Source organism: Chaetura pelagica, unplaced genomic scaffold (genome assembly GCF_000747805.2).
Source record: "Chaetura pelagica isolate M959 unplaced genomic scaffold, ChaPel_1.0 scaffold222, whole genome shotgun sequence".
Taxonomy (NCBI): domain Eukaryota; kingdom Metazoa; phylum Chordata; class Aves; order Apodiformes; family Apodidae; genus Chaetura; species Chaetura pelagica.
In genome coordinates, this window is record NW_009952711.1 from 9,300,809 (window position 1) to 9,320,558 (window position 19,750).

The 19,750-nt window shown below is 37.6% G+C and overlaps 1 protein-coding gene across 1 annotated transcript; it reads right to left on the minus strand.

Annotated features, from left to right (window-relative positions):
- Positions 1-445: 445 nt before the first annotated feature.
- Positions 446-19,413, minus strand: BNC1 (basonuclin 1). The gene is made up of 5 exons (XM_009994479.1): positions 19,269-19,413; positions 6,689-6,791; positions 6,294-6,529; positions 3,172-5,093; positions 446-1,127 (listed from the first exon to the last, which is right to left on the minus strand). Exons 1-5 carry the CDS (start codon positions 19,275-19,277, stop codon positions 446-448), a joined length of 2,952 nt encoding a protein of 983 aa, XP_009992781.1. The 5' UTR covers positions 19,278-19,413.
- Between the last annotated feature and the right edge of the window lie 337 nt (positions 19,414-19,750).

Sequence of the window (19,750 nt, forward strand, 5' to 3'; positions counted from 1 at the left end):
TCTCAGAAACTAAATGGTACCCCCAAAACTCTCAACCAACCAGAGGAAACTTACCCAAATCATTACTCATTTCTTACATGAGATAATAAATCATTTAACATGTAAACACAAGGGATGATGGTTCTCATTTGAAGCTCCTATTGTTAGTAAGTAATACTTCACAGGTATCAAAAATACTTCAGTTAGTGTCTCCATATTTCCCCCATTTTTCAGATGCTTTATTTTCCTTTCAGAAGCTTCAGCTACTTATCAAACAATTGCACAACAACTACAGCACCAAGCTTTTACAAACAAAACTGCTGGAGAGCACACACAGGAGAAAAGAATTTGATCGTGGTTGTTGAATGGGCTAGAAGTCAAATAAGTTTAAATAAAACTAATGTTAACACATTCCTTAATTGAAATGATTAATTCTTAGTAGAAATAAATTAAGATCAGCATGATCTTACTGTAGGCTAGTTGGTGACCCAGCCAGACTTTTGTGCAGGTTAGGGTTTTGACTGTGCCTGTTCCGACTGCGAACAGATGAGAACATGGTGTTGCAACCTGGGACTTTACATTTGTGGAGCTGGCGGAGATGCACAGTTTTATAATGAGCCCTGAAAGTTCCTTTATTACTGTAAGTTTTTTGACATATATGACAAGTTATTGGCAAACTGGAAGGTAAATTTGGAAAGTTTTGATTAGCTTTCTCAATTAAAGAACAGTCTTGGTAGAGTTCATCATTGGGCATTAGGCTGGGTCCTTCACAGCTTTCATCACTATCATCCATGGGCACGGTGCATATTTCACTTCCTCCGTCGGAATCCCAAGAAGAATGAGCACTGCTCTCAGATTTAATGCTGGAAGTAGTGCTCAGATCCAGAACAGCTCCATCATTCAATGGATCGTATCCATAACTCTCAGAACAGGGTTCTCCAATTTTGCTCATTGGAAAGACCAAGCTGCCTGTTCTGTTCATTCCTTTGAAGATTACAGAAGTATGTCCAACATGTTGTTTTAAAGAGACATCTTGACAAAACTCCTTAGCCATGTCTTTCAAGAGGTATGTTGCATTGAAATGGTGGTTGAATTCCAGTGTATCTTTAGTCAGAAGCTTATGATGAAGATTTAGGTTTGAACTATGTCTAGAAGAACAAAGACAAGCTTAGCAAGAAAGTGTTTCACCTCACTTCACAGTTGTTTCATAACAATCATTAATAAATAAAAAAAATCAGTATTTAGTAGCACATATGAACTTTATACTTCTAATTTGACCAGCTGCAACACTGGGAGTGCACAGATTATTTACTCATATGAACTTGCTTGCACTGGCATATATCAGAAATAACTACAAAAAACAATGTTTCAGCTTCTCTCCTGCACTGTGGATACCAGTCTGCTTCACTAGATCTAGTGCCGGCCTAAAAAGAGCTGGGGGACAGACTAAAAACCTGTATATACTGAGCTGAGATGAGAGAATAGACTGCAGAGGCTAAGAAATAAAGATTCCTTCCCAATGGACAAAGCAGGAAAGGAGTAACACCTGAATCTGCAAAATGTATTGATGAGCTCTAGTACTGTAACCATGTGCCAAAATGCAGCTGCACACATCAGTACAGAGATTCTCCTTGTAAGGAATTTCCTAAAGAAAGGAATATTGCATTTTATGCAACTTGCAGTTTTCAAACAAACATCTTGGGGTTTAAAACTAACAAAACACACAAAATCACTGCTCCTCACTGAATACTATTGATCAACTCACTGGGAACTTCTAGGCTCTGGCTAGAAGATTCCGTTTATTGCAAGACAGGAAAAACATTTGTTTTTCCCCTTGCCATCATGGTTTAATACAAACCATGAACTGTTCAAAAAGGCACAGAAATGCTTAGCACTTGCTGTCACAGCACTGTACATTAAAGTCTAGAAACATCTGCAAAGTTGTTCTAAATAACAATAGTTTTGCACAAAGTTCGTGAACTTTCTTGTGAGTTTTTTTTTGTTTTTTTTTAAGTTGAGTAAATAAACCATCTTCCAAAAGTGCCTATGTTAAAAGTTGACTATTGGTGTGGGAAGGAATTTGTAGCATGTGGCTGCAAATCCTACTGCTGGCCTTCTTTCCTGTGGCCCATATCACAACTACAGAGGAGAGGAATTCACATCTGGGAAGATGCAGGCAGCAGATCAGGGTATGAAGCCCTGCCAGCAGCAGATGAGTCTGTGCATTTCAGATGCAGAGGCCAGTCCTGAGAGACTGGCTCATCCTCTCTCTGGACTCCATCAGCTGGCTCCAGCACTCCTAGCAGATTACAGACAACCTAAACCTTGTATCACTCTGAACTACTATCCAGGCACATTTCCTGCAGCCAAAAGCTGCTGTAACACTGTTACAGGAGAATTAGAAAACTTACAACATGTAGTCACACTTTAACAGGATTCGTATCTATCACTTATCAATTTGGACACAACTGATGGTCAAGGATAAAGCTTCTGCTCTGGTTTCTCAGCCTACGTGCATAATAGACTGAAATCAAATGATTTACAGCAAGACAACACTGCAGCTCACAGTAAACTGAATCAAGCTCATGATACAGTTTAGGAATTAGTTTGTAATCTCATATAAAAGCACTACCAATGTGGATAGACTCCAGATAGTGTTAGTTAACTAGCTCTGCATCGTGTTAGTTGTGTTTCTGACATAGTGTAATCCTGCTTTTCTTATGGGCTTTTCCCACCAGCCTGTTCAAAATCCTTCAGTAAAGCACGGACAAGGGAAAGTGAGCATTTCTTGAATTGATCTCATTGCTTCTTCATTAAAGAACACTGTATACATTAAAATACACATGAAAATACATATTAAACATATAAGTCCACACACACATCTACATGAATTGATTAAATCATACCCTTGTGGCTTTCCCTTTGTATTCTAAAGTATTCTTTCAACTACTGCAGTCTTTATCGGTTATGAAATTTTCATGGCTTTATTTAATACCTCGAAGTCTAGTGAAAAGGAAATGTTTCTTTCAATGGATTTTCATTTCATGAATGTTCTGACAAGTTATCGTACCTGTTATATGAGGAGAAACAGAAAATCTTTGCAGGTTCCATTGCTCAAACACTCATTTTAATTTCAAATTAGGCTCCATTGTGATGGTAAAATAAATACAATTTTGTTTAGAATTTTCTTACCTGTCTCGACTTCTACGAGAAGGGAAAGCAGCATTACAGCCCTCAACTGTGCAAATATGCATTTCTTTGAGATGTACATTTTTAAAATGCATTTTTACACTGTAAGGGTTTTTAAAAGTCTTCATACAGATGTCACAATGGAAACGGCTTTCTTCCTTCTGAATCCCTAGTGCATGTTGACTGACATGATCCATATCTTTAGAGTCTTCAAAACAAGGAATGGCAGCACCCCTGTTTGACAAAGTGCTGAAAAAGCCCCCGGCCAGCAAGTGCTGTTGCAATTCAGGGCAGTCATTTTTAGGAATCCTGCGCTTTGACTGCTCTTTAATATACATGGGGGGTTCAGTCATTGGTTTTAGAACATCATTGTGGTGGTGTTTTGGATCTTCGTATACAATCTCATGGGAAACTATTTTTAATGGTTGGCTTTCTTCTGGTTTAACCTCTTTCTCACAGTGATGCAATTCATTCTCAGAGATATCCTTGATGTATTTGTTATTTGGCGCAAAGACAGATTCAAAATACTTTGGGCCCTCTACCCCAGAGACAGATTTCCATGAATTACCTGAATGGGGGTGCTTTTCCACCCTGTCGCTCACCCGCTTCTCTATCTTATGCTCACAGGTCTCAAGCTCTCCATCGCTTACCACTTGCAGACGTGTATCATCTTCAGAACTGGCAACATCACTACTTTCATTAGGTGTCTCAACAGCTTCTTTCTCTATCTTAATGGGCATACTCGATTTACGAGACTTCTTCTTGGGTAGCATATCAAATGGCAATTCATTTGAAACAAGCTGTTCTGGTATTGAGGAAGAAACCAGAGGCAGAGAAGGAAGAGTACCTGGAGTATTAGCAAGCTCAGCTGGTGCGACTGGACTACGATAAAAAGGAAGAACAGGCTGAACTGTCTTCAGGTTTGGAAAGAGGACACCATTCTGTCCAATACTGGGAAATCCAGCCTGACCCTTCGAGTCTGTACAAGAGCTGGCATAGCTGGTAATAGTTCTGCTATCCGGAGTTAAAATTGTAAATTCTGTCCTTTTACTATCTCCAGGTGCAGCAATGGTCAAACCATTTCTTAGATCTTTATCCCTATTATTTCTATTCATTGGCATATGGAGTCTGGGGTTCGGATTTGCACTGTGACGATTTCGGCTGCGCAAAGAGCTGAACACCATATTGCAGCCCTCAATTGTGCATTTGTGCTTTATCTTCAGATGAACGGCATTGTAATGTATTTTCAAAGTACCTTTGTCATAAAATGTCTTTTCACATGCAGTGCAGAAAACACGCCCTTTCCTTGGCCCAGTGCCATTTTTTTCAACAGATTTCATTTTGTTTTCTGGAGATAGTGCTGTCATTTCAAGCTTTGCTGCTGGATTATGTGAACTGGAATCACTTAAAAGGGCATCATCTTCTGTTTTAGTGGTGACATCTGGACCATTTATGCTCCGCTCATTTTCGACTTGAAATGGTGCAGAACTAGAAGTTAAGAAGCTGCTTTCAGAAAATGGTATCTGAACATCTTGTTTAGTTTCATTGCTATGGTCTTGCTCAATCAAATGTCTTTCTGGTGGTGAACCTATCAAAGGTGGAGGCACTGGACTGAAAAACTGAAATGGCAGCATGAAAGCCATGTTATTTACAATATTCTCAAAGGGATGAATGGTAGTGGGACTCATTTTGTCCAAGGAAGTAGAAAAATTAGGACTGTGTTGATTGCAGCTCTCAATGAATGCCCTAATATCCAAATTGGCAGTTGGTGGTGGTATTATAATTGATTGCCCTTCTTTCTCTTGAATTGCCATTAACTCTACAATGGACTTAGTTTCTCCAAAACGAAGAAACTGCTGCAAAGTAGCCAGTTCTTCCTCAGTGGTCATTATGCTCCAGTGATCCAGCACCTTTCCTGAAGCATCCTAAAGCCAAAAAATTTAAATGAGTCAGACATTAATTAAGACAAAGAAAAAACCCTCCTCAATTTCTCATTTTTTCAGGGACTAAAACTGATCTTCTAGAGAAATGATAAAATCCATCCTTTAATGAGAGATTAATGCCAATTCAGTAATAATTTCTTCCAAATTTTACTACATCAGTGATATTATTTCTTTCTGAACTGACTGTAATACTTGCCAATAAACGACTCTTTTTTCCACAAAAATTAAGACATGTTATTTGAACAACAGTTAGTATCATGTACGTATAGACAGCAGAGAGGGAGCAATCAGACCGAGATTTAGCTCCTCATTTAAGTCAAGTATTCTTTCATTGCAAGTTTAATAATCTCCCAAGCAACTAAGATCAGAGAACAAATGAACCTGTATTGATCTATTGCCAGTGTTCACAGAGCACAGCTGTAATTACGCTAGAGTGTTGGAGTTCTTTCAAACTGTAGCTATGCCTAACTTTTCCCAATAACTACAATAAATATTTTATCACAGAACATGTATTTGATGGCCTACTGAGATTTTTCACAGTGCATGTAAGAGTTTCTAAGATGATGAAGAATGTAACATTATAAATTTTTCATGTGGTAGAGGCTCAAGGTAATTGATTCCATATTTTTAATCCTAACACTAAAAAGCAAGATTATCAAGACCATTAAATATTGATTCATGTCATAATGTAAGATCATAATGTTACTTTACATAAAAGGTAACTTCCAAAGTAGCAAGGACTAACACCACTGTAAGCACATAGGGCCAAATTAATTCTTGATATAGCTCAAGTAAGGTCAGTAGCACTACACCAGAGATGAATATTGTCCCTGGTGCTTAAAATGATGGCAAGCTTATTTGTTAATGTATCATTCTGCTATATAAAAGTAAACTTACTGTTTAAATAATAGTAGAGCAAATTCTGAAGTAATTTTTTCCTCTTATCTTGGTTTACTTTCATTGACTGGTTTGAGCCAAGCAGGAAGATTTCAGTTAAGCCTCACTAAAAAGAGAGTAACGACCCAAAAATCACCCCTTCTTTTTTGGCACTAAGCTTGTACAAGTCTATACCACCTTTCAGATATACCACACTTAATACATTGTGAACCAATGATAAGATTAAGTTAAAATACAATATGAAATACTACTTAGCTATCATATTTAAAAAGTCCATTTACACACCTGCAGTACATATCCACGTATATAATCCTGTAGTGTCCAATCCAGGGCATGGAGAATCTGTATCACCTCTTCCTGCTTCAGAACACTGAAAAGCCGATCTAGCAGAATTTTAAGGCGCACAGGAATGGCTTGGGTACCATACAGCATGAGGCTGCTGATATCAAAGACAACATTGGATTGAACTATTTCTACCTGGCTTGATGGGTAGAGGTTGGGAATCCTTAATTTGCTCAGGGCTGCAAATAAAATGACAAAATGTAAATAAACTTGAGTCACAAGAGATACATAAAATTGAATGTAACTAATATTGGGGTGAGGGAGGGGTGACACAAAAAGCATGCTACAGAAAGGAGGATCCTAAAAGGTTTTACATAGATTGTAAGAACAAGTATTACCATGTGCTACCCATCCATGCCGGCACTGATCACATTGTCGCTGATTTATTTTCCCAGGTTTGAAACACTGACAACTACAGCTCACCAGAGTGCATCGGATAGCCTGGAAATCAATAGACAGGATGACAGGTAATACATAAGCACCACCTAGAGTATGCAGGTTACACATATACAATACCCCCATAAAATCCATATGAAGACAGAGTTAACATTCCAGCACATAACTATCAATATGCAGTACAAGTGATCCAGGTAAAATCTGAGTTATGCAAGACTAATGCTGCTTTAGAGAGAATCAATCACCAGCTAGAACACCACAATATTATGGAAGCAAATTATTTGATTACATCCATAGTGTAAATAAATCCATACAAGTGTTGCTGAAACACCTTCACAACAACAATAAAATAGTCTTGTGCATTCACCTAAGCTATGATCTTCATGTGAGAGCACTTTTTTTAGGAAGGTTTTTGAAAACAAAGATGAAATACAGATGGAAGTCTCATTCTCTTGAAGTTTTGCTGTACTCCATACTGCAATGTAGGAAGTTCTGATGAGCAACGTGTCAACTCTGCAGAGGTGCCAGCCCAGAACGTATGGATCCTCTCAAAGTTACAGGAGTTCATGACTGCTTCTCAGTAACAAAGCTCACCAAATAATACTCCCACTCCTCAAAGACTACAGCCGTCATATTTTGTAAGGGAAATGCTTGAAAGATAATAGGCAAAATAGAGCACACCAACAGATAGCAACCAGTTGCACAGTTCAATTTGTGAATCACTTTACTCTCAAAAAGGCCATCTATATGTCAAATCAAATTAGTATTCAGATATTCCTAATCAAGAGGGTAACACAAACTTGCTTTCTGGAATGTATGCTTCTGTGTGTTCTCTGCTGCAGAAGGCAGACAGACACCTTTGAGGTCCTAGTTAAAGCTCCATAGGGACTGCTAAAGAGCAAAGCATTTGTAGGGTTCTGCATTGCTTAGATCTGATACTGAGATTAGTTCCTGCTTAAGCAGAATACTTATTAAGGGAGGTAAAGTAAAGGAATTAATGTGCAGAAAGTCTGCAATGGATTAAAAAAGTTAAGACTATACAATTGTAACATGTCTGCATTCTTCTGTTGTTAAAACAAAATGTTTTACATTTTAAAGTACAGAGAGGCAAATATGAAATAAGGCAAGTTATGCCTAATACTGGCTGGAACTGCTGCTCCTAGGGTCTTATGCAAAATGGGGACTTCCACTACTTATTAATATCCATAGAAAAGCAAGACAAGACTTGAAGACAAAAGTAAACTCTCCAATGCAGGCATCCCCACATTACCACTTTTGGAAAGCATACACAGAACCAAGTTTTTCGACAACCAGGCTAAGAAGGACGCAGAAAATGTTTAAAATGAAAAGGAGAAAGGCAATTTCAGTGGGGTTTGCAATGGGCTTTTCTTTAGCTTTGAAGACCTTGACTTACTCAGGGCAGAAGAGGACACTACTTACGTCTACTACAAACAAGTATGTGCAGGACATTGGGACACCTAGTGTTATACATGGATGGATTTGGACTGAAATTTTAAACTTTCAGTAGCCAGCTTATCAAGGAGTTATCTTACATGCATACCTCCAAACTGCAGTGACTTGATGCTAGGTTCATCTTTATTTGAAGGACTGGAACAAGTCGTAACAAGGCTATTGAAATCTCTGAATCTCTTTGTCTTTAATCTTTTTAAAGGAGCCACTGCAAAACGCTGAATTCTTGAGAAAACCTCTGTGCTCCTCATAAAGTCATAAAATCCGCATCAATCCCCACTGCAGTTTGAATTGCTTCACTTTAATGGAGGATATATTTTCACATAGATGCTAAAATACTTTCATATAACAATAACAAGCCATAAATTTATTACAAAATGGTTGGGAAAAAAGGTGTAGTTGGCTGATGATTCATTTCTATCACAAGATATCAAACAATAATACAGTTCAAGTATTCTACCTCTTTACATACATAATATTCTGTGACTTGCATAGCCTGCACCCCTTCCCTAGATGACCTTGCTAGGATTGGTACACTACAGTGCATCTATACACCTTCTGCAGTTCCTCCAGACAAAATTACAAACGGCTACCTCCTTTTTCTGCAAGAACCAACAGAAATATGCACAATGAAAAAAAAGCTGTCATGATGATAACTTAATTGAGATTTCAAAGTTTTTTAAATTCCTGTTCCTTTGGACATGTTCCACAAACCACTGACCTTTAAAACTAATTTTTCTTCTTAATTTGTGTACTTACACAAGAAAGAGATACTGCAGTAAATTCTGCAGGTTTTTCTGCACTCCAAACTGCTATGTAGGAAGTTCCAATGAACAATTTGCTAACTCTGCAGATATGCCAGCCAGAAGCATCCACACAGAATATATGGATCCTCTCAAAGATACATAAGCTAACACTTCTCAGCAACAAAGCTCACCAAAAAGTCCTGAGCCTTTAAAACTACTTTTTCTTCTTAATTTGTGTACATAGACAAGAAACAAAATATTTCATTTCACAGCTCTACGTAAAATCTTCCTTCTGTATGGTACTTGCATTTGTTTTATCTTCCTATATATGTGTAGCAGACTGCACATGCAAAAACCAGAAAACCTAAAAGGAGGACATTTTGTTTTATGTAGACAGAAGTGGTTATTAGAAACGGAGTTCCCCTTTTATTCTAAATATGGAATTTATCTCCTCTCAAGTCAGTACATTACTGCTTCTGGACACCAGTCTTCGATGCAGTTAGAACAGGGATCTGCCACTGAATTAAAAAAATTACTTGAAAGAATCCCTCAGAAAAAAAGTGTGATTTTCAGGTAGGTAGCATTTCCCTTCAGTTGTACTCTTCTAACAACATTTGCCTTAACATAGTCACAGAAAATATATAATATGGTAAAATTAACATTTAAAATAATCAGAGATTCACAATTTTAAATGTTCATTCATTATTAAACTCAAAAAGACACTTGTAAAAGATGCACTTTGATTATCTCCCAAATCAACTTATATCAGAGTTTAATGAAGAGAAGCTTTGCAAAACTTCATGAGATTAATATGCTTGTCTTTTGCCTGTTAATCCTACTTTCCTTAATATGCCTATTCTAAGGTACTGTAATTATATCAAGTCTTTGAATGAGCTTTATTTTCCCAACAAGTGGAATGTACACATAATTTCATTCTGCAGAACAAAGAAATAACTTTCTATATTGCATACATGTAAAGCTTCAAAATCATAATTAAAGGATTGGAAATGTAGATGGAAATTACAGTGGAAATTTTTTTAAGTGCAATCCTTTCATTGAAGCCTATTATTTAGTTTCATCTTCCAGAAACATATGACAGATGTTTTAAAAAAATAAATCTTATGCTATCATCAAGGATCTTGTTATTGCTTTCCAGTCACTCTCTCCCGCACAAATGGATCTTTCCAAATCCATTATCAGCATCACTTTCTTCTTCTGTGGTTTTACCAGTATGACTGTGGGAATCTGAACATTGGATTTTTAATACGAGTGATTCCTCATTACAAGAGAGACAGATTAACTATTCAACTGGGCACTGAAAACGATCCAGCTACTAATAACCGAAAAAGAAAGCTTAACATCTGTTGCCTGCAAGTCACAACTGCTGACATCTTTTTTTGCTAGATATTGATGTGGCTTTGATTATGCTTCAAAAGTTACTGAATGTTTCTTTGCAGCCTTCACAGCTAAAGAAACACACATACTAATGGGACAAGTTCATTCTGATTCTGGGTATATATAATCACACTTCATTTCAGAAAGCAAGTTTGAGATAATCTGTGTTCTCCTGAAGCCTTTTGGGACCTATGCTCACTTGCCCCATACTAACAGCAGGTTTAAAAAAGTGCAGCAAGAGAAGAAGGGTAGAATAACCATATCAAATCTCATTCAGTGTTAAGTGGATTCTGGTTTGACAGCACTTTGGCTTGGGAAATAAATTAAAAACTAAGTAAATATGGAAGACTCTGTCAGGGCCAAGTTAGAGTTTTCTGCTCATTCTAGAAAGCTGGCCTGGTGCTCTGCTGGCTGTGAGAGCTGCAAGTGCAGACACCACTAAAATGGAGGTGGAAGTCCCAGATTACTCTGGTAGTATTTAGCATCAGTAACGCAAAGTTCAGCACCTTTACTTGTTTCTGATATCTAAGAAAAACTCATCTTCTTTGCACAAAGCTACCTCTCACTTTATTAAATGCTTTTTTTTTTTTTTTAAATCTACTGCCACTGCATGAAGAGCACGAGTGCTTCACTGCTTGGTCGATTACTGACAAAATGGTGTCATTGACACCATGTTTCAGGAACATCTTTTGCAAACAGGGATTAGAAATTCCTATCAGTTTAATATGCAAGTTTGAAGAAGCAATAGGAGTTATAGGAAAGAAATGTGTGAGAGAAACTTTCATGAGGTGAGATATAAACGATACTGCCCTTTACTGAGGGCTTCTAGCAACAACCTGTATTTCCCATAGCCATCTCATCTTGATTACCCAGCAACCCTTCAAGAAATGTGTTCCAGTGAGAATCTATAGGAAAGATAAAGGAAAGAATTGGGATGTGTCCCATTTCTGCAGAATAGACTCGCACTGGCTCCACAGTAAGAACATTTGCAGGGGAAGAGTCAAGATTTATAATGGAGGAAGAAGATCAGTTGGTAAAGTGTTAGGGTATTTTTTCTTTTTCCCTGCCAGTCAGCTAAAACTTGATAGGCTTTTTACTTCCTAAAGTACAGGGAACAGTTTTCTCACATATTAAGAATAATCTGTAGAAATTACGCTCTCAGTATGGTTTGAAGAAATAAAATTAAACATGGGACATATGTCTGGTTATTAGGAATTTTTTTCTTGCTTGCACCTTGTAAAAGATTTGCAAGAGAAGTAAAGAGATGGATACATTTACCATCCTTAACTTATAAGTACAGTTCATAGCTAAATCAAAGGCCAGATTCAAATCTGTGTGCATCTTCGACTAAAGAAAAAGTGCAAAGCTGCCTTCCTGTCCAGTTAATTTTCTTCCTGTTTTTACCATTATCCACCGGGTTTCTTGCCATTTTAAAGATTAAAGAAGCCTTCCTTTTTCATCACCAAGTTACATTTGATTACTTCTGCATTTGAATCCTTTGAACAACCACTGAAAGCAGAGACAAATTAAAATAAAAACAACTTATCTTAAGCATCTCTGTCAATGCCATACTTTCCCACATCATACAACGAGCAAAGCTTTGCTTTGTCCAATTTTTGTCAGGCAACTTTTGCCACTTCCCCTAGGGACACAGGGGGAACTTTATACTGATAAATAATACCATTTGTCAGTTTTGTCATGATTTTAATCAAGTGCTCAACTTACATTTTGTTCACCTTACTTTCACTGAATCACATCCCTGTTATGCCTATCTGTATCACACTTATAATATTTGGGTTTTTTTCAGCAATCCCACATCTATCTGTATTCACTCTGTCTACTCCATAGCACACATTTAACCCTTGTGTGTGTTCTTCCTAAATACAGACTTCAGGGTTTGATATTCTGTTGATCTCCCTGCAGTTTATTGGAAATAAAATATATGCCAAGCACATTTCCAATCTTAATGATTATAAGTACTTAAGACACAGCCCAACAATTAAGCCTGAGCTGCATGTTGATATTATGTCTGTCAGGGTTTATGCTAAGCATCTTATATTTCTATTGTTCCTTGAAAGTTTCAATATATTTCAAGTTTAGAAAGGCTATGAATCCCAATCTGCGTGCAGAGGAGACTCAGAGGGCCCCTGCAGCAGCTTCAGGGAAAGGCTTGGGGTCATTTTCTTCTTCCTGATATGCTCATTTCAAAGAGGAAATGGGATGCCTGGAGGATGGAAAGAATATGGAAACCCTTCACTGCCTGTATGTGGAGTTGGGAGGACACTCAGGGAATTGGGAAATGGGAGAAACTCACCAAGCAATAGTGCACTGAAACGCACTTACATGTGTGCAGGCCTGATGGCAAAGCCAATCTGAGAGCTCCTCTGCACACAGTAGACTTGACCCATGCTACAACTCGCACATGTTCAGCTCAGGTTTGATGGATTTTTCTTCTGCCACATGTTCAATGTTCTCAGTTATGGATGAGTAATTTACCAGTACACATGCAGTGCCTGCCCTTAACAACCTTAGCCCTTGAAACAAAGGCATTTCCATTCATGTACATTTATACCTACACAAGTACATTTGGCTGTTCCAAGTTCTACTGTTTCTATGCTAAAGTTTAAAAATATTAAGACTAAAATAAATAATTACATAAAGTTTTTGAAACAAGGAAAAGGGCCTTATAAGACTTCAAATTACCTAGGACTGAATGCTGCACACACTATTTCCACAATCTTATCTCACAAAAGTGTTTCTTACAAAGTAACAGCTGCTGTTAATGCATTTATTTAATAAACATAATAAGTAACAACAAACATCTTTCATGAAAAGCAAACAAGCCTTACAGTGTGTTGTGTCCAGAAAACAGTCTGGTACCTTCTGTATTTTGAGCTTTTAATTAAGTGGAGAAAAGTTGCACATGGATGTGACAGAGTAAACAGCACTTGCCAAACAGCTCCAGCCTTCTCCATTAACAGCCACATTTAAAAGGCCAGTCCTAGATGATTCATTTGACTAACTGCTTATTACTAACATAATTTAGCAAAATTCTTGTCTCCCCTTAAAAGCCCAACTAGGAGAGAGATGGGAAAGATGGAGATGGGCCACAACTTGCCTTTTACAGTGCTACTGAACATGAAGTTCCCCTGACAGCTCAGTTCCTAAATCCTCAGGATGGATCCTCAACAACTGGGCTGGTTTTCCATACACACCAATCGCATACGCTCCTACCAAGCTCAAACGGTCCAAGAAACTTTAAAAAACCTGGACAAAATGCTTTTGTTTCAGAGGCCAAACAAGCATTTAGGAGTTAAACTTTACACCTATTCTGCAGAAAATCTTGGTTCATGCTGATACCACTCAACTCCCACTTATCCCTTCCCTGTAGGGAAATCATGTTATGATTTTTACTCCTAAAAGAACACAAAGGCCACAAATTGACTACATTTTCTAGATAAGACCACAGAATACATCCCATTAATTATCTGGGTCCTTATGTATATATTCATATTGTTTATTTGGGGTCAGATACCAAAACCTGACCTCCTTTTAAACAGCCACAGCCTGAGAACACACGTAAACAGAGTATTTACAACACAGATTCTGCAAAAGCTGTATTACCGATTGCTGTCTCCCTCAGTGGGGCTGAACAAAGCCAATTTTGGACTAAAATTTGACCAAATCTCTCTTGAGGGTGCATTTGAGCACCCTGAGCTAAAAATACTTAATTGTCCTTGTAATAACTTACTAAAACATCCTCAAAAACAAGCAAAAAGTGAGGGAGGCAAAGTGAAAAAGCTCAGTAAGATAGAACTGAAATGAGGCAATACCTTCACACGATGGCACCACCCCTCAAACCAACCATGCTTGTGCATTTAAAATACAGCTTTTACGGCTACTGAATTACGGGCCATAAGTCCACACATTGCCACTGTGTTAAGAAGCTTTTGTAACTGAGAGAAGTCCTGAGAGCAAGAAGCTGAGGTAAGAGACTAAACTAAACACAGACTCACAATCCTACAGCCAATTCAGGTCCAGTGGCAGCGCCTGCAGCTAACGGAGAGGAGCTCGGGGCAGTGTCGGGCAACGCAGCCGGGTGAGGGAGCAGAAGGAAGCCTTTTCTGAGAAAGGCAGCATGCTACAAGGCCAAACTTTAATCACAGCATAACTTGTGGGATGAAAATCACTCCTCATGCATGTCACTTACCCTAAAGGGCCCCTTAGGGCAACTCTTGTTAATGGCACTGTCAAAATAATTATAAAGAGAAAAGAATGTGTGTAAGTGTGTGTGTTCCTGTAAGCACACACACTCAGACTGCTGCTCTTTAAACAAAAAGCCCTGGACAAAAAAGCTTAATTTTGCTGTTCTGCAATGGGCTTGTAGATACATTGGCTTATGCTGCAATTAATCTCGCTTGTTAAGAACAGGTGTATGCTGACAGACAGCTTGGTCAAACTCAGGAATGTATTCAGGTCCTCTTTTACTGTTTGGTTTGGAAAAGAAAACACAAAATACAAATTGAGGAACGAAACACGTCACATTATCATTATCTTATAGTTGTTATTTACTTTTGATTTTAAAACAGACTACAATGCTACAGCCCCCATGGCATATCTGCCCTAGCCTGCACACGGCAGAAACATTTTGCCGAGTATTACACAGAATCTATCACAAGATACTGAAGTAACTTCCCTTTTTAACAATTTTACAGGAAAAATCGCTCTTATTAGTGCATTTCACAAATGAGTAACAGATTGCTGCACACTGATGAGAAAAAATGCTCAGGCTTTAGGGGTAAAGATAAGTAACTGGATGGAAATGGTGTGAAATTTCTTATGATAAAGCACTAGATAATATTTAATCTAGCAAATTAATAGTGCACACGCTATTTATCCATATTGACATGCTATGCATACCATGTTAAATGCTGAAACTACAGAACTATCCATGAAGTAAAGTTTAATTTAACTTCAAGCCCGACATTAGCAAGAAATAAGAGTTATAAACACCAATGAACAATTATTAAAGAAATGACGAATTAGTATAAATCAACTGCAACCTCTTTAAATTATCTCTTAACCATTTACCTAAAAGTAAATACTATACTATAAAGTGTTATATGCTTGCAGTGTGGATGAGTTAATATTTCAAAGATGATCCTAACTTTTTCAGCTCCTCACACCACTGCCTAAGTCTCAAAAGTCGAAAAACACGCCTCCTTGAATTTTTTTAAGTTTCCTATTACAGGGCAAAGACAAAAAAAAAAAAATAATTAAAAGCTCTCTGAAATGTTTAGCATTACACAATTTCATTTAATGCAATTTCATAAATTTTAAACCCAAACAGTATTTGTACACATACACATGATACTATCTATGGTGCTACAGTTTTATGCAAGATTTTGCGCAACAGTGTAGCTCCATTGGTCATTTCACAATTTAAAAATCAGTAATATTAACTGGCCTTCAGGCAGCAGCTCCTTTTGAATGAAAAATTTCTCACTGATAATCAGCTATATTTGAAATCTGAAGTTAAAATTGCTTTTTTTTTTCCCCCCCTATTTGTTTAAAGAAATAATTCTACCATAGTTTTAAAGTGTGGAATGAAAACATCATTGTTCTTTATTCTAAAATGACTGAGGTCTGGTAGGAATTGTAATTTTTCTTCATTCCTCAAATAATTTTTCTTTTAGTCTGAACATTGAAATTTCAGTCCCTAACCAGATGTTTTAGATAGCAATTAGCAACACAACGATAAGAAAACAAAACTAAAGAAAAGAAAGGTGATGACACTTGCTGCAAAACTTCAGTTGGAGCATCTGCTAGGATGAAAACTGCTGGCTGCCCAGCCCATAGGAGCTGTGAGAGTTCCTGCACCACTGAAGACAGGAAGGGCAGGAGATGACCCAGAGGGCCAAAATAATAGTTGTTCTTCCATGCGTTTGTTGAATTTTTTGCCAGAATAATGAATTCAAGATCCATACCTAAATTCTAGTTCAAATCTTCATTAAAAACATTTATCAAATGTCAAATCATAACAAAAAGTCTTTTAAAAAACATATATGTAGCAAAAACTGTAATCTAAAATAAAATTAGAACTTTCCTGTTCTCATCAGAGGTGTATTTAGTATTTTCACAATGAAGTCTTTATTACTGGAAACAAAAAAAAATCACTGGTTTGCTTGATTGGAAATGGAATGACATGCTCAATGTTGTATGAACAGATTTTTTTTTTTTACAATACCATGAACAGGCACGGAAGATGGAAGCCAAGACATCTGGCATCAAAAGGCCAAACCTTGTTGCAGCCTAAATAGGGAGAATTTCATCTCGGCTCTAGTAAAGCCCGTGAAGTGGTTCAACATTTATGATAATTTTTCCAGTTTCTGTGAAGATTTAGCTCTCCTGCCCAGATTTAGATATGTTTGCAGGTACCATTATTTTTTAGAGTTCTGAATAGGTTTTAGATGGTTTGGTAGTTCAAAGAATAAACAGTTACTTTTTTCAAAATCAATCACTCAAAGATCCATATATTAAGTATAACAAAAATATATTTTCCATAACATGAGTTACTTTTTACACATTCACCTATTGTTAAAATAACTGATTACGCTGCAAGCTATTAAAAACTTTGGAGTTTAATTAAAACAGAAGAGTAAACTTACACCGCTTATAAAAAACCCCTTATTAGTACTATATACATAACAGCAAATAGATCAAATGGAATATATAAGATACACTATTTGAAAGTCCCTATTTTTTTTCTTTTCTGTAAAAGAAATTAGAAAAGTATTCTTCAGTGTATATTGTTCTAATCACTAGAGTCACTAGAACAAAGAAAACCAACACGCACTGTTGTTAGTAGTTAAAAATAATGCTATTCCTACTTTGCACCATGACCTGAAGTGGAGTGAGGCTCCCCACCTCCCACTCCTCCAGCGCTGAGAGCTGAGCCACAATTTCAGTATTTTAAAACCAAAGTACAGAAACAGACACTCTTGTCTAATGTAACACTTGCATATTTTTCAGCAAACTGCAGTAAACAGAACTGTATTTCTGAAAGGATGTTAAAAATAGAAGCATAAGATCTTTTCCCACCTAGAATTGTATCCTTACAATTAAAGACTATTAGCTGGCATCCCTTTTAACCGTCAAACTCAGACAGTGGCAGTTCTACAGCCACAAAGAGAAGCAGTAAATGAGAAGAACATGTTACTACACTGCATTTGAGAAAGTTTGGCTCCAAGCTATGCACTGATTAATATCAGATCTCCTTCTTTACTTGCCTCTTGACAATCTTGTCACATCTGGCTGACAAATCCTTACAAGCTTATCCAAACCAAGGCAGCCCAGATCATGCTCCGGGAGTAGCTTGAAGGAAGCGGCAACACCAGCCATGCACTGATGTGCCATCATGAAACTAATGAAGCTGACTTCACTTGCAGACTGCAGAACACGAAGAAACACAACATGCCTCAAGGTTTTGCAACATAACACAGAGTTAGCTCACCAAAAGATAAGACAATCAGCTCCTGAGGTTCAACAAGCCAAGTAGTTACACAAATTACAGAAATTTATACAGAAATCTATTGAACAACAACCTCAGCTAAATGAGCACAATAAGCTCCAACTTCAGCTAGGATGTGAAAATTGACTGCCAAATGCCTTTCAAACAATGGTTTGTTTTAAATTAAAATAAAACCAGTTTATTTCATTTTCTCTCTCCCACATCCCCAAAACAACAGAATGTTGCCTGACTCCCAGGTTATCCAAACTGAAAAACATTATTAAAAACAACAACAAAAAACAACAACAAAACAAAGAAAAGGAAAGCGGGGAAAAACAGAGTGTCACTTTTAATCCACAGGATTTTACAGAAGGATAAACCACAGCCTGTGTGTTATCAGTAGCCCTCCCCTGGGTTAGCGATCTGCCCTCTCCTCATTTTTAAACCAAGGATTCATTACACAGAGGACTACAAGTATTTGGCCAATTAATAAACCAGAAAGTAAAATGCTGAATCTTCAGCCCATCTAACAAAACCTCATTATGCATGAACTGACAATTACACCATGTTTATTTTTCTATGTGATGAAAAAAAATAAATTAGTGTCTTGCATTCTGATGCACTTAACCTCTTAATTAGTGCAATATATTTAAAAAACTAGAGCCCCTCCATATACACACACAAACACCCTCTCATTTCCCCCCCCCCAAGCCCCCCCTTTCTTCCTTCCTTTCCCCCCACGCCCCCAAAATACAAACAAGCTGATCCTAAGAAAAGAATTACTGGTCTTATTTTCTCAATGCTAAATAGTCAACAATAAATTGTATATAAAGTGCACACATTAGACTGCACTTTAGTGGTGATTTCTAAAGAACTTCGTAGTGAAATTACATTGTTGTCTACTCTCCAGTGCATTTATACGTCATGATAATGATAATGTATCTGCTTAAAGCACTTGACTCAGAACACATCTGAGTCACAAATCACAGATTTTATTGCTAATAATGTATATTGAGGAATTGTACAATTAAATATTGTCAAGTATTTATGATTTACATGCTACTACTTCAATTGGAAAACAATTACACAAGTGATGGCTCTGCTTATAATCAGCCTGCAATTCTGCATTACTTACTGTAGAACAGAAAAGTCATAGTTGTTTACAGTGCACAGCAGAGAAAAACAGGATTTTTTTTACATAAACTATTTTTTACTTTCACAGTATCTCTTTGTAATTAAGAAATGGAGAGTACAGCTCCTTACAGATCTCATCTCCATTGTTCATTACCCAAAACAACACCATTGCAAGATTTTTTTTATATCTCCACAGTGCATAACCACAAGTAAAAGTTGCACAGTAAAAACACACATTCATATAGAACTGCAAAGAACTTTCCTTACCTCAGACATTCTTACTGTGCTTATGTTTCCAGAGCTATAAAACAGTTTCCCATTCCCTCAGTGAGTTGTACAAAGAAGTACTGGAAACACTCCTGCCTGTACAAGTACTAAGGCAGAACCATCACACGCCTCTTTACTCTTGTCTGACTCTGAGCACCTCAAGGTCTGATGTATGCTCAGGCTGTGCACAGGGGAGTGAAATAAGATCCTCCCCCTTGGTGTTCTCCAGACCTACAGTACGAAGTTGTGTCTGCCTCTCACCTCTGCAGCCAGCTCTCACCTCGCTGCCCCGGAGTGGTGTGCTCCAGCGTGCTCCTCCAGTCGCAGGGCAGTCCCCTCACAGCTGGCTTGAAGAGGGCATGACACTCATCTTTCACAGAGATTTGATCAAAAGGAGTCACGGAGGCTTGAGGCGCTCCTAATGCAGTGCGAGGAGATTCTACCTCTGCTCTGGCAGCCTAAGTAATGCATTAAATCAATGC

Bases quoted from the DNA above. Each gene is read 5' to 3' on its own strand.
- BNC1 (XM_009994479.1), bottom strand. The intron at 6,530-6,688 runs GTAATACTTGTT...TTTTATTTGCAG, and splicing joins GCATGGATGGGTAGCACATG to CCCTGAGCAAATTAAGGATT. The intron at 5,094-6,293 runs GTGTGTAAATGG...TTTTGGCTTTAG, and splicing joins TACGTGGATATGTACTGCAG to GATGCTTCAGGAAAGGTGCT.